The sequence below is a fragment of the Tasmannia lanceolata genome, unplaced genomic scaffold (genome assembly GCF_043159265.1).
Source record: "Tasmannia lanceolata isolate RefF3 unplaced genomic scaffold, GAP_Taslan_0.1 ptg000002l, whole genome shotgun sequence".
Lineage (NCBI taxonomy): Eukaryota > Viridiplantae > Streptophyta > Magnoliopsida > Canellales > Winteraceae > Tasmannia > Tasmannia lanceolata.
In genome coordinates this window covers 29833538-29847190 of record NW_027518679.1, presented here as the reverse complement: position 1 = coordinate 29847190, position 13653 = coordinate 29833538, and the positions used below count along the sequence as shown (strand labels likewise).

At 37.2% G+C, this 13653-nt stretch overlaps 1 protein-coding gene across 2 annotated transcripts; it reads left to right on the top strand.

Moving 5' to 3' along the window:
• The first annotated feature begins 3573 nt into the window (after positions 1-3573).
• LOC143883843 (phosphatidylinositol-glycan biosynthesis class F-like protein) lies at positions 3574-13636 on the top strand. Of its 2 annotated transcripts, none has more exons than XM_077387169.1 (8): positions 3574-3721; positions 3891-3956; positions 4057-4099; positions 4375-4429; positions 5180-5228; positions 9879-9946; positions 12446-12554; positions 13327-13636. In XM_077387169.1, the coding sequence occupies exons 1-8, from the start codon at positions 3659-3661 to the stop codon at positions 13438-13440; spliced, it is 567 nt and encodes a 188-aa protein (XP_077243284.1). In that variant the 5' UTR covers positions 3574-3658; the 3' UTR covers positions 13441-13636. The 2 variants fall into 2 exon arrangements, with proteins under 2 accessions (XP_077243284.1, XP_077243278.1); XM_077387163.1 differs by having other exon boundaries at positions 3586-3799.
• The last annotated feature ends 17 nt before the right edge of the window (positions 13637-13653 follow it).

Genomic DNA, 13653 nt, shown 5'->3' with positions numbered 1-13653 from the left:
GTTTAAGTGCATGTATTAAATATTCAAACATTTCAAACACTTAGATCAAGAAAAACGGCATGAATCGAGGCTTGTACATCCTTGAACACCATTTGAAGCAAAAGGATAATGAAGGCTTGGAGCATTCAAGGAGAGATATTGAAGAGCCAAAGAAATGGAGGTGATCCATGCAAGAGTTCAAGACTTGAAGATGTGCTTCAAAAGTAGAAGATTTGAAGGCTTAAGTCTTGTGTTATATTGTACATCTAATCCCTATTAGGTACCCCATGTTGAGGCATATTCAAGTCACTAATAAGGTCCCAAACAATATTAGAATATAAGGAAAAGACCCGTGGACCAAAGCCCTAGTGCCATAGATAGCTTAGAATTGCAAAAGATTCAAATCGGCACACTTAGCACTTGAATTTTGAGATCAGGGAATAAATCCTATAATAACTGATCCTAAACATTTTTAAATATTTTTAAAAATATTTTTAACAGAAAGATCTCATCGTTTCCATTCAAATAAAGTATAAGAACGTCGAAATCTGACGAGAAACAAGTGAGATATGAATTTTACAAAACCGGGTTTGAAATCTGAAAAATGCCAAAAATGCCCTGAAATAGATCCGTTGGAAGTTGCACAAAATTACGACTATGCCCCTGTAACGGTCATATTTGGGTTTTCTCTCTATATATATATATGTTCTCTATACCTTAAGACATATCTCTCTCATTCCTAAACATGTTCTAAACATATTAGAGAGTGGTAATCACCCTTGTGCCTCAATTTGGGATATCTAAAGGGATTAGACCTAGGCTTGAATTTGTACATCATTTCAAGAGTAGAATTTGTATGAGCTTGAGAGCTATCTACCCTTGAAGAGAGAAGTTGTAATTTTCTATTTTCTTTCATTGTATTTGGGCAAGTGTTCGGAGAAGCGTAGCCCTCTCTCCGTGGTGAGGATTGCCACCAAGGTTAAAGCGATTGTAATTGGCACCGGTCTTCGCCAAGGTTAAGAAGATCAACATAGTGAAGCCATCAACGGGTTTGGTTGGTGGAGTGGAGTAGGCCTTGTGTGTTTGAGAACCGAACCACTTTAAATCTCAGGTGCACTCTTTCTTGTCTCTTGCTCCTTTCTTGCATTGCACTTTAGATTTAACTTGCTTGCTTAAATTATTTTATTTTTTGATCTTTTAATCATTCATTAGAGAGTTTAAATAATTGGGTTAAAATTTCAAAAGGTAAATTTTATTTTTATAAACCTAATCTCCTTTTAGGTTGCCACTTGGGCCTATCATTGAAATTTCAACACTCAAGAGGATAAATATAGAAACTAGTATCACAAGATTTATGGAAAGAGATTTGACAAGATATGAGAAGATAATCTCAATACCTAATCTAGCCTGCCTGCATAATCTTTCCCAATTAATCCAAATCAAATCTTGGAAGATGTGATTTTATTCTACCTAATCAAACCATAGTTGCCTCATCTAACCTATTGGTGAGATCTCACATATTCTAACAGTAACCAGAGTGTTGAAACAAAATGTACTATAACTAACCCGAAAAACCTACTAATCCAAGGAAAACACTACAAGCTTTGCTCACAGATTCACTAGTGCTTTCCTCCAAAACTCTCCTCTCCTCCTTTGAACCCAACTAATCAACAGTCATCATAAGATGTGTCAGCTTCCAGCTCAATAAGTAACTAAACATGCCTTACAATATTTTGTGTTTTTAGGCCATTCTTGCCCACTCCTCACTCATTCCCTCCCAAATCTATCCCGCTACCACTGTTCCTCGCCATTGGGTAACCTTATATTCCAAGAAAAAAAACTATTCATGGTAGCCAAACGCGGCCTTAAGCTAAACAACAATTCCCAAAAATTGACTGGAGTTGCATTCCTAATTAGGCACGACCTGTCATGACCCACCAATGAATGGTTCAGATCACTGTATACGTGCATTCTTTTTTCATGAAGATGATCACGGTTAGGATATCCACTCTATTGCTCAACTTTGGGTCCCACTTGGGGATGTGTAAGAAAATTTGATCGTTCAGATCATTATTTTTAAATGATACAAAATTTATTATAACGAAGGGAAGCACCTCCACGGCCGAGCCGAGATGATCAAAAGTACTCTAGAAAAAGAACAATAAAAGAAGAAATATTAATGGTGATCAAGGAGGAAGATAATCAAAGATCTACAGACTTGCCCGGTCCGGATGTTCCATCTTTTGATCACCAAAATGCAACCCACAAGGTCATGGTCTCATGTCGACCATTCATCTCATCCGCAAGATTAAGGCCTACAAAAATCAGCGCTTTAGCTTCTCCTGGGGGACGGAAACATGACCTTCTAGATCAAGGGCTGAGATTACATGATGAATATGGGCCCAACAACAACAAATGGACTCAAGTCTAGGGGTGTCAACAGTTCCAGCTATATCTTAGTCACGGTCCATTCAAATTTCTCATTGGTCGGATCGGATTCGAAGTGTTCTCCGGATCGTACTCCCTACATCTCAGTCATGATCCATTTCGAATCAGACCGTTCATCGGAGTGTCCTACTTACATTTTACTGGTTAAAATTCTCAAAAGAGGTCTACTACAAATGTGACTGACCGGTAGCTACAATTTAGTGGGTTTGGGATTTATGGTCGATGGTTAGAGAAGGAAGAGAAGAAGGTGACTCGAGAACTTGAGAGATAAATATAAAAAAAATACTAAAAATAAGAATCATTAAAAAAAAATTACATATGACATATTGTTACTAAAATACTTCTAAATTTAGACTTAAAGCTATAAAAAGTTAGAGGGTACTCGTTAAGGGAAATGACATATTCACCCCCTTTTCTTACTTGGGACAACCCCTTCTAGTGTAAAAGAGTAGTCATAAACATAGTTTTAAATTTTGGTTTCCGGTATAATTTCAGTCCTCACTGAGACCGAAATTTCGGCAAAATTCGGTAGAAGCGCTCGAATTGTCGGTTTTTTGGGCTAAATTTTCGATCATTTCAGCCGAAATTCATAAAGAAAAAAAATAATAATATTTAATCGAAAATTTCATTGAAATTGCCGAAATTTCGGTTTTAGAACGTTTTGGTTTCTGAAATTTTGGCCGAAATTTAAAACCATGGTCATAAACCACGGGCTTTTGGTGGTTTGCCTGGATCCATAATAATTTCGGATCCTGTGATAGGGTCCCAAAATGTGACATGGATCTAGGGGTGCAACTTGGGTCGGGTTCAACCTAAAAAAGGTCGGATTGGGTTGAGTTTGGGTCGGGTTCGGGTTCGGGTTGACTTTTCCCAACCCGGGTTGGGTTGGGGTTCATGGTTTGGCAAACCGACCTAAGTGAAATTCGACATATTTTATAATTTTTTATTTTTTTAAGCTTAAAAACTCGGGTTGGGTAGGGTTGAAGTCGGGTTGGGAAAATGGGTCCCTCGGGTCGGGTTGGGCTGGCCTCAAACCAACCCAACCCGACCCAAGTTGCACCCCTACATTGATCCAGGTAAGCAGTTTAGATCCGTTCAGTTTAAGTTCGGATTCGAATGGTCCATCGGACTGTCTGGGTCCATTCACACCCCTACTCAGTCCACATTTAGATTTGGATCCGATCTCATACTCATAAAACTTTCTTTCCCATGACCATCTGGTAGCAGAGAGATGACTGAAGTTTCCTCTTCCAAAGCTTTTGCCTTGCATTTTCTCTGCGCGTGCAGTTTATCAATTGCGTTTTTTACTACGCGCGTAATCTATGCTTCGAGTCTCATATCTAATCCCGTTCAGACCCTCTCTCTTCTTTGGGTTAAACCCTAAACCCTAATTCCAATCCCTAGCTCATATTTTCCTCTGCTTTTTTTAAAATTCCTTACCTCATTCTCTTTTTCTTCTGCAGGTAATCCAAAGCCCTATAGTAATTTTGGGTTTTAGTCTCCTTCGACAAAATCCCCAACATTGCTCGGTAACTCCTTAATCTGTTTAAATTTTCTATTTTGATTTTTTAGTTTCTTTTCTGTTCTGTTGTAAAGTGATGAGGTTTCTAATACAATCCATTTTAACAGTATTTGAAGGCGGTTGGACGAGGATTATTAGGACTTCTTGCAGGTGGGTCTCTATTTCTTTGGTCTTTGGAAGTTTATTGTGTCTTCTTGTTTTGAATTTTAAACAATTTAGGCCTAGTTCTGGTATTGGGTGTTTGATTTTTGAGTTCAACTTGGCTTATTCCTACAAAAAAGTTGCTAATTTAATAAAAATTGCCCAAGTGCATCACTGATTCAATGTGCATTAGCTAATTTAAACAATTTGGGCTTGGTTCCGGTATTGGGCGTTTATTTTTTTTAGAGTCTTCTTGCATAATTTATACTACTTTTACCTTGTAGGGGCTTTACTAAATGCCTTTGGAGCTATTGTTTTGGGCGCACCTATTGGGATTGAGTAAGTGAAATAGTATTTACTTCAATAACCATCACAAGAGGACTTATTAGTCCTCATTATTAAACATTAATATTAGATAGGGTGATAGTTTGCTATATAATCTCTTTACTCGTATTTCCTTGTTTGGATCATGGTTTTAAATTTTGGATTTCGGTTGAGGCGGAAACCAAAACCCACTATACGATCATGGTTTTAAATTTTGGATTCTGGTCGAGGCGGAAACCAAAATCCACTATACCCCAAACGTTACAGGATTTTGCCGAAATTTACTTAGGCCGAAATGGGCAAAATCTCAAAATTTTTAAGTCAAATATCTAATTTTTTAAATAATATAAAGTATTAGTCCGAAATTTCGGCCAAAAGTAATAGGGCTTTCTGTTCCTGCACTTATCTACGCTCGAGTGCAACAAATAGGGTGGGCCCATATGATTTTTTTGTGTGCACTCGAGCGCAGTTAAGTTATCTGCACGAGCGCAGGAACACTTGTCTGTAAATAATTTTTTTTTTTTAATGGTGAGAGGAATCGGCCGAAATTTCAGTTTCGGTGAGGGCTGAATCGCATACCGAAACCGAAATTTAAAACCATGGTTTGTATGCCATCCATGATTTGTCAAGTCTTTTCCTGAAATCTATTTGTTCCATTTTTATGATAGATAAATAGTGTTTAAATCGATATTAGATTATCACCAAATTATATGTGAAAAGTCCTAACAACATGTTTTAAGTATCTACATTTCACATTGGAGACAGGTACTTAACAAAAACTATTAACTGGTCCCTTCTGATGTCGTTGTTCACTGTGAGTATCCCATGCCTTACCTTCTGAGCCAAATCTTAGTTCAATGCTCTTTTGCAAGATTTTTGCTTTATTAGTCACTTAATAGCTTAGATGGACATATTAGAAGCTCAAGATTGTCCAAAGGGCATACGATCTACTTTTCAGTTTTAGGAATGGCTGACCTTCTTGCCTGACAATCTATATTGAGAAGGGTGTGAGATGTCTACTATACTAAGAAGCGCTAAGCACAATAATGAATTAGAATAAGATATTAATTTTTTTAATACACTTCACATTCTTTTAACCTTCTTTCAATGTAAATATTTCTTAAGGATATGGCCTGGATATTAAAATATGCTAGAAGGGTATCGGTGTAAGGTTGGACCCAATCATTGTAACAGGTAGATGTTTGGTAGTATAAACTGCACCAAGTTTAAGCTGGTAAAGATGAAGTGGATTGGTTGTGTTAACGTCCTCAAGGAAGTGAAGAACAAGATCCATAATCATATGTAAACAAAAGAAATGAAAAGAGAATGCATCGATGAGTTTGCCGAGGGAGATTATGATAGGATGTAAAGGTGGCATCAATAACCTATAGTGTACTTTTGAGTTTGATATTGCTAGGTATTGCAAATGTATTGCCTGGACGTACAAAAGAAACATTATTTCTCTTGGTAATTGACGAGGTTTCTTTAGTTAGGCATAGGTGTTGGAAGTACGATTTACACTTATGGCCAATGGTTGGTTGGAAGGATAGAAGGAAGAACACTAATGTATTATCTTGACCATATGTGTATGAAAGAATTGAAGATAGATAACCTAACCTAACCTAAAGGCGGCATTTGCTATGGTTTTCGCGCTTGAAAGAACTGAAGATAGATAACCTAACCTAAAGGCGGCATTTGCTATGGTTTTACGCTCTAGTCATTGCTAAATTTTGTTTCTACTTTATTTCATCTAATACTATGGTTTTATGCATAAGTAGATAAATTGTGCATATTGTCGGTCTATGTGTTGTAGCGTTGTAAAAGCTCATAGTTGGCTAACCAATTTCAATTTCTACAATGTAAGGGATTTCAAGTCTGTCTCTAAATGATGAGGTGGGCGTAGTTAGAGTTGGTCTATTCACTGCACAGAATTTGGAGTTCTGTGCTGTACTCATATTTTTTATGGCTGGATGGCTATCAAATGAAGAACATATGTAAACTTGTTAATTTCATATCAGGATTTTGTTTCTAAAAACAGTTGAATCATTAGATGCTAATACGAAAAGAATTTATTAAAGAGAGATCATTTCTCGGTGGACACCTCCAACTGGTGGGAGACATCCAACTCAACTTTGATGGAAGGTCTAGAGGTAGTCTGGGATTGGTTGGCATTGGAGGTGTTTTAAGGAATGGCAGGAGAGAGATTATTTAGGTATTTTCAAGCCATGTGAGCTTGAAATATGATAAACTGAATGTTTCCATTGTATCTACTTCTGTTTATTAATGAGAACTAGGAAGCATAGATGGGCATGCAGCTATGTTGAATGGGTACCAGTATGAGTGTCAGAATCCAACACAAGTACGAGTATCAATTTTGGAAAACCTCAACAAAAAGGCTCATGAATTCGGCAATATATTTTAATGAATCCAAAACTTATTTCTTTTACCCTATAATATGGTTATAACAGGTAAGATATTGGGAATTGTAATAGTTTAAGTAAATCTGGTGTCTTGTTTTCATATAAAATAGGGTCTTTAGGGAGAGAGAGAGAGAGAGAGAGAGGGTTTCAACCTGATTTTCCCTCAAACCAGGTTTTCAAGGTTACTGTCTTTCTTTTTGTGATATAAGAAAACCCTAGATCAATCTCATCTCTCTCATCAGATTTGGTATTCCATTTCTTCTTCACTTTTTTAGGGTTTTCCATTTTCATCTAAACAGAAGATCTGGTTCGTCCATCCGGCGCCATAAAAACCCTATTTTTCGTAAAACCCTAAAAAACCCTATTTTTCACCCACATAAAAACCCTATTTTTCGTAACAAATCAGAAACACAATCTTCTTTTTTTCACCTTCAGAACTACACAAACCCTAACCTAGTGAATTTTCTGCTCTTCCATTGTTAGATTACACATGAAAAAAAGAAGAAGAGCAATTGCCACAATGAAACCCTAACCTAAAAACGAAATAATAGAAGAACAACTACAGAAACCCTAACCTAAAAACAAAAATAATAGAAGAACAACTACTGAAACTCTAACCTAAAAACGAAAATTACAGAAGAAGGGTGAAGAAGGGTGAAGAAGGGTAGAAGAAAATATATTCGGCTGGAGACGAGAATCAAACCAAAATAAACTAAGATCACCAAGACAAAAAAAAAAAACACAATATAAGCGCACCTGGAAGATTTGAAGCCGTAGGGGAAGCGTGCCACTTTGTAGCCGTAGGGGAGAGTCGAACCAGAAAAGAGGAGAAACCCTACAATTTTCGAGGCGTTGTAACTTTCACAGAGAGAGAGAGAGAGAGCTGAGTCGAAGAAGAGAGGAGAAACCCTAGAAATTTTAGGCATTTTTGGTTTTCTGTGAGAGGCAGAAAAATCGCCATGCCGTGAGCTTGAGAGGGGAGAAGAGGGTAGGAGTGGTCGTTTTGCTTCTGTGAGAGGTGAAAAGGAGAGTTACAAACGATATCCTTTCCAGACGTCTTCTTGTGGGAGAAGCAGAGACGAGAGGGGGAGAAGCCCAAGTTTTTTTTGCACAAACCCTAGATTCCAGACGTCTTTTTTTTGCCTCTGTGAGAGGTGAAAACGAGAGTAGAAAATGATCCCTTTTCAGCACTTCAAAATAACCAATCGGGTTTTTACTAGGGGTGTAAACGAGCCGAGCCGAGCCGAGCTTGGCCAGGCTCGGCTCGGCTCGTTAAGCTAAAATGTTAGGCTCGGCTCGGGCTCGGGCTCGAACCAGGCTCGGCTCGGCTCGGCTCGGCCAGGCTCGGCTAGGCTCGCGAGCCGCTCGCGAGCCTTATCGAGCTTGGCTGGTTGGCTATTTTAAAAAGAAAAAGATGTCTCGCAAAGGCCGCTAGCAAAAAGAAAAAAGTGGTTGGGTTATTTTAAAAAGAAAAAGGTGTCTCCGGAAAGTTCGCTAGCAAAACGAAAAAGAAAAAAAGTAATCATTACTGAAAAAGTAAAATAGCTAAAGTTTTAAATGAAAAATTACGAATAAAAGTTGGCAAGTTATGACAATTAGGAAAAAAATACGAACAAAAGTTTGCAAGTTATTACAATTACTAAAAAAGTAGACAAAAGTCATGATTATGCGCTGTCACAGATGTTTCCTACTGTTTCCTACTACTGTTTACTACTACTGTATTATATTTATTACGGAAAAAAATTACTATATATTTTTATACGAGCCTTAACGAGCCGAGCCGAGCCGAGCCTGGCCTAAATCGGGCTCGGCTCGTTAAGCTTAACGAGCCTGGCAAGCCGGCTCGGCTCGGCTCGTTAAGAATTCGAGCCGAGCTCGAGCCGAGCTTTTTTCGAGCCGAGCTCGAGCGAGCTTCCGAGCCCGAGCCAAAATTGACACCCCTAGTTTTTACTCTTCAGCGCACGGTTTTTTGGTGCGCTTAAGCGCACCAACAGTTTTCTCTCTCTCTCTCTCTCTCTCTCTATATATATATATATATATATATATATATATATATATATATATATATATATATATATATATGAGGAATAAGATTGTACGCTCGACCGTACCTAAAGTTAGGTACGGTAGAGTGCCAAATCACATGGGTCCCCCATTTTTGGTGGGCATCTAAACCATTCATTTGCAAGGCCCCATCATAGATAGGGTGCATACCAAAAATCAGCTCCATAGGATCATCCTAACCCATCCATTTGTGGAGGCCAAAATGGACAGACAGTGTTTGTCCACAAATCTGCCCATTTTGGCCTCCAGTTTTGGAGGGGTTAGGATGATTCAATGGTGCTGATTTTTGGTATGCACCCTATCTATGATGGGGCCTTGCAAATGAATGGTTTAGATGCCCACCAAAAATGGGGGACCCATGTGATTTGGCACTCTACCGTACCTAACTTTAGGTACGGTCGAGCGTACAATCCTTTTCCTCTCTCTCTCTCTCTCTCTCTCTCTCTCTATATATATATATATATATATTGAAAATTAAAAGGATTGCTACATATAAAAAGCTTATATAGGATGGGTAAATCTCAGAACCTGTTGTAATTGTAAATTTGTGTTAGTAGTCATTGTTAAAGTATAAAAGATTAAATAACAGGATCTCAATGTATTTTAATGAATCCAAAACTTATTTCTTTTACACTATAATATGGTTATAACAGTTACGAAATTGGGAATTTAATAGGTTAAGTAAATCTGGTGTTTTATTTTCATATAAAAAGCTTATATTAGGATGGTAAATCTTAGAACCTGTTGTAATTGTAATTTTGTGTTAGTAGTTATAAAAAAAAAGTGGATAAAAGAGATCCAGAAGTGTATATTCTGTGTTAGCATATATATACTTAATTCTATTACTAAAGATTTTAAACATTATAGAACATCTATGTGGAAATACCTGGATCTTGATTTTCCTTGGTTCATTGTGTTGTAAATCTTTGTTTTTTATTTGATATGTTAGTTTAATGATTGAAATATCATTGTTTGGGTAGATCGTCCCTGCAGCGTCTGTTTTTGGGTCATCATGGAAGGATTGGCAACGTCTAGTTGCATATTCTGAGTAAGTGTTTCTTCTTCTATTTTGTGGAGGCTTACTTCTGTATTTACTGATTCGTAAATTGAATGATTTTTGCACATGCTTAGAAGTTACATATGTTGTTATTGGAAATGGATAATTCTAGAAAAGGACTCAAATGCTATTTGCATTTTTCATATGAAATCTGAGATAAGGAGTAGACATTTATTCCAATCAGATAAATCATAAAGCACAAGAACTTTCTCCCATTCTTTTTTCACTAGGGAGGTTTCGTTTTCAAATGCTTTTATCTTTCCGGAGGGCATAAGTTGATGTCTAGGTATCCATTTTGCCCTCATACATGCATATTTTTAACAGCTTTTCAAGATCTGTGATCTTTATTTCTAAAACTGTTACTAAATTCCAGCATTTCGGGCCTAAAAAATGTGCCAAGGCTCCGTTTCTGTGTGAATTCTTCCATACTGGCAACATATAATTTTGCAAGAGATAATTTCTTGGGACTTGGAGTACCCTATTTCTTTCAACCATGTAAAGAGGTTGGCAAATGGGGAGGTGGATAAATTGGCCAGAGATGGTGTTTCTAGGGAGAGCATTGAATTTTTTTATTTTCTTCCTCCCTAGTTTTCTTCTTTCTTCATCCGTTTGATTATCCTTTCTCTATTGTATCATACTTTTGTATTTGTGGGATCATCTTGATACTTTTGGTTTCAATATATTATCTTTACCATTCAAAAATAAATAAAAATCTTGGGACTTGGAGTTCCCTATCATTGGGGTCCCAAACGTTTTAACTAGCCATCTAGTGGACTTTCCATCTCCTCTGTAACCATTGGGTAACTCTTTTCAGAGGTAGTTTGGGAAGGTTCTTGTTCGACTGTGGTAGCTCCCTAATCCTCATCCTGTGACCTTGGAAATAATGGTCTGTTTTTCCCCATTGCGGCTACAACTTTGATGATAGATCATTTGCATCAGTGTATGATTGTCAATTTGCACCATCGCGACCGAAGTTCAAGTACTTCACCGAAACAATCTAGGCGGTGTGGACGTGGTCAATGGTGGTGTTCATCGAAGATGGCTTTTTGCTGTTCTAGTGTAAATTGGAGGTGTACATTGCCAATCCGGTGGCAAAGGGTCAGTGGAGGATGGGGAAAAGAACCCTATCTCTATGGTCGTAGGATGAGAAGGGGAAGGGGAGAAAATCAGAGGTGGACATCGTTGATCCGGTGGCAAAGAATATATGGAGGATGGGGAAAAGAACTCTTTACAGAGTTGAAATGGCTGGTGAGTGGACTTCCTTTTCCTCGCTGGAAGCACCTTATTTTCCCATCGTTGGCAAGAATGGTGGGCCGACTGTCTGGTATGTTTCCAAAGGAGTTTGAGGCGCATGCCTCGAGGTGCACTCTAAATGGCCCAAGGCCTTGAAGAAGAGGCGAAATGCTTGTGAGACATACGCCTTAGGCCACGATGGATACTGAGGTGCTTTGAGGCGTACCCCTTAGTATGACTAAAGTCAGAGGTGTACGCTTCACAGGTTGTGCGACTAAGAACGGTGACTTGCTGTACAGAGAACTTAGAATGTGGGGTTTTTTAAACCAAGCATTATTTAAATGTTAAGTGTGGGTGGTGGGTCGGGGCGTACGGATGGCCTATAACACCCATTTCATCAATCAAAAACACCTATTTGGTGATTTTGAAGAGATTTGAGGTTTTGAGGGTTTGTTTTCAAGAATTCTATTTTTTTTTTTTTTTTGGTGGATCAAGAATTCTATTTTCTTCATTGCTTATCCACCACTTCTAGTGGATTTCTCTCGTCAAGAGGAAACTAGTAGTGGTTGATTTATCGGTGATTGACCACTTGATGTGTGACCAAATGGGTGGGATTTTTAACAAAAAATTGAAGGTTCTGATCGAAGAAAAAAAATAAAAAACTGAATGTGGGCAAGATTTGGGCAAAAAAAAAACCATCCCTAGTTCTTTGATTTAATCACAGAGTCTCTCTTCTGAGGACTCTTCTAAAAGGTTGTATGATAATTAAGGTTTCTTCAGAATCATACAGTTAAAAGGTCTATGTTGAGAGGACTTTTCATATAACTTCACAATTAACGAGTCGTATTATGGAATGTCTTCTAAAAGTTTGAAAGGTCTTCTTCAGAAGAAATGGACAAGACTTTTTCAAAAAACTCAAAACCTACAACAAATATATGAAGCACCATGCAGCAAAATTCCTCTTCAGAGTATTCTTCAAGAAAGAGTTTTTTTTTTATGTTTTATTTAATTTGTCAAATGTATAAATTGTAAGAAACCTCTTGATGGATAATCAAATATTTTTCTTTTTGTTCATAGAAAGTAAAAGGCTAAATCCAGAAGGATAAGATCCTCTCTGAAATTTGATCTCAATTATTATTTTTTCGTTTTTTTCTCATGCATAAATTAGTTGTGAACAGATGTCTTCATGCATTTATATTTTCTTCTGAAGTCACTTTTGTATGTACTGATGATGATGGATTCTTAATTTCTTCACAGGTCAGTTGGAGTTCTTGACTATATGATTAGTCTACCGGCTCATGGAGCCATTATTGGTGCATGGTTTGGGGCTTGGCCTATGCCACTTGACTGGGAAAGGCCATGGCAGGTAACGGTTCCTCACATTAATCCCTATTTAATTATGTTGTGAACGTTTCCATCGAATAGTTTCCTATTTTTACTTTGTGCGCGTATCATTACTTATGAACACCAAGAAATTGGTTCTTATTGTGTGATGAGATTCTATAGATAACAATTCAGACTCGACAACTGTTTTAGTTATTTGAATAGGAAGTGATATATAATTATAATATCTTTGTTCTAACTAATGTTTAGAATAACCGAGTGGACTAACACCTGTAGCTATTATTTTAGGCTTAGAAAACTGTCCGATTTTAATTTAAAAAAAAAAAAAAACTGTCCGATTCTTTTCTAATCTCAGCTATGTAGAGCAACCCTCTTTAACATTTCCTCATCCAATTTCCCAGATCTTATTTAACAGTGAGTTTGGTATTTAGTTAGATAAAATATCTCAAACCTCCACTTGATCAAGCATTGAAGATTAGAACCATTATCACTCCTCATATGTGCCAACTTTATCCATAAGAGATCCATTGTGCTCCTTGAGCTTCTATAATCACATGGAACGTTACTACAAATAAAGCTTCTACAACTGCTTTGGTAATATCTATTATTTTTAACAATCTTAATTTATTATGCAGATAATTATCCATGTAATAGCTGTAAGTAAAAGAAAGTATTATTCAAGAAAAACTTTATAATGGATATGCTTTCCAAGACATATCCTTCTGACACCACACAAGCTTCCCTGAGATTGATTATTGTTTGTATTAGTTAAGTATGATTGATCTCATATGCAGGAATGGCCGATTTGCGTCAGTTACGGTGCAATCACAGGATATTTGCTTGGGATGTTAGCATCCTTTGCTTTCATACTTGTGCTCAGTAAATGGAAGCATGCGAAAGGTGATTAAATATTGAATCATTGATAAATTTTGTTCTAATTCCAATTTTCATATCATTTATTTCTTGGCATTTCAAGTTGATATTTTTGCTTGCTTGTTTTGCATCGGCTAATTTTAGTCTTTCTTTTGCCACATATTGAAGAATTGATTGTAAAACATGTTATTGATCTTCAGATCAATGTCCAAAAACTGTTAATTCTTTCGATTACTTAGTTGAGTCAT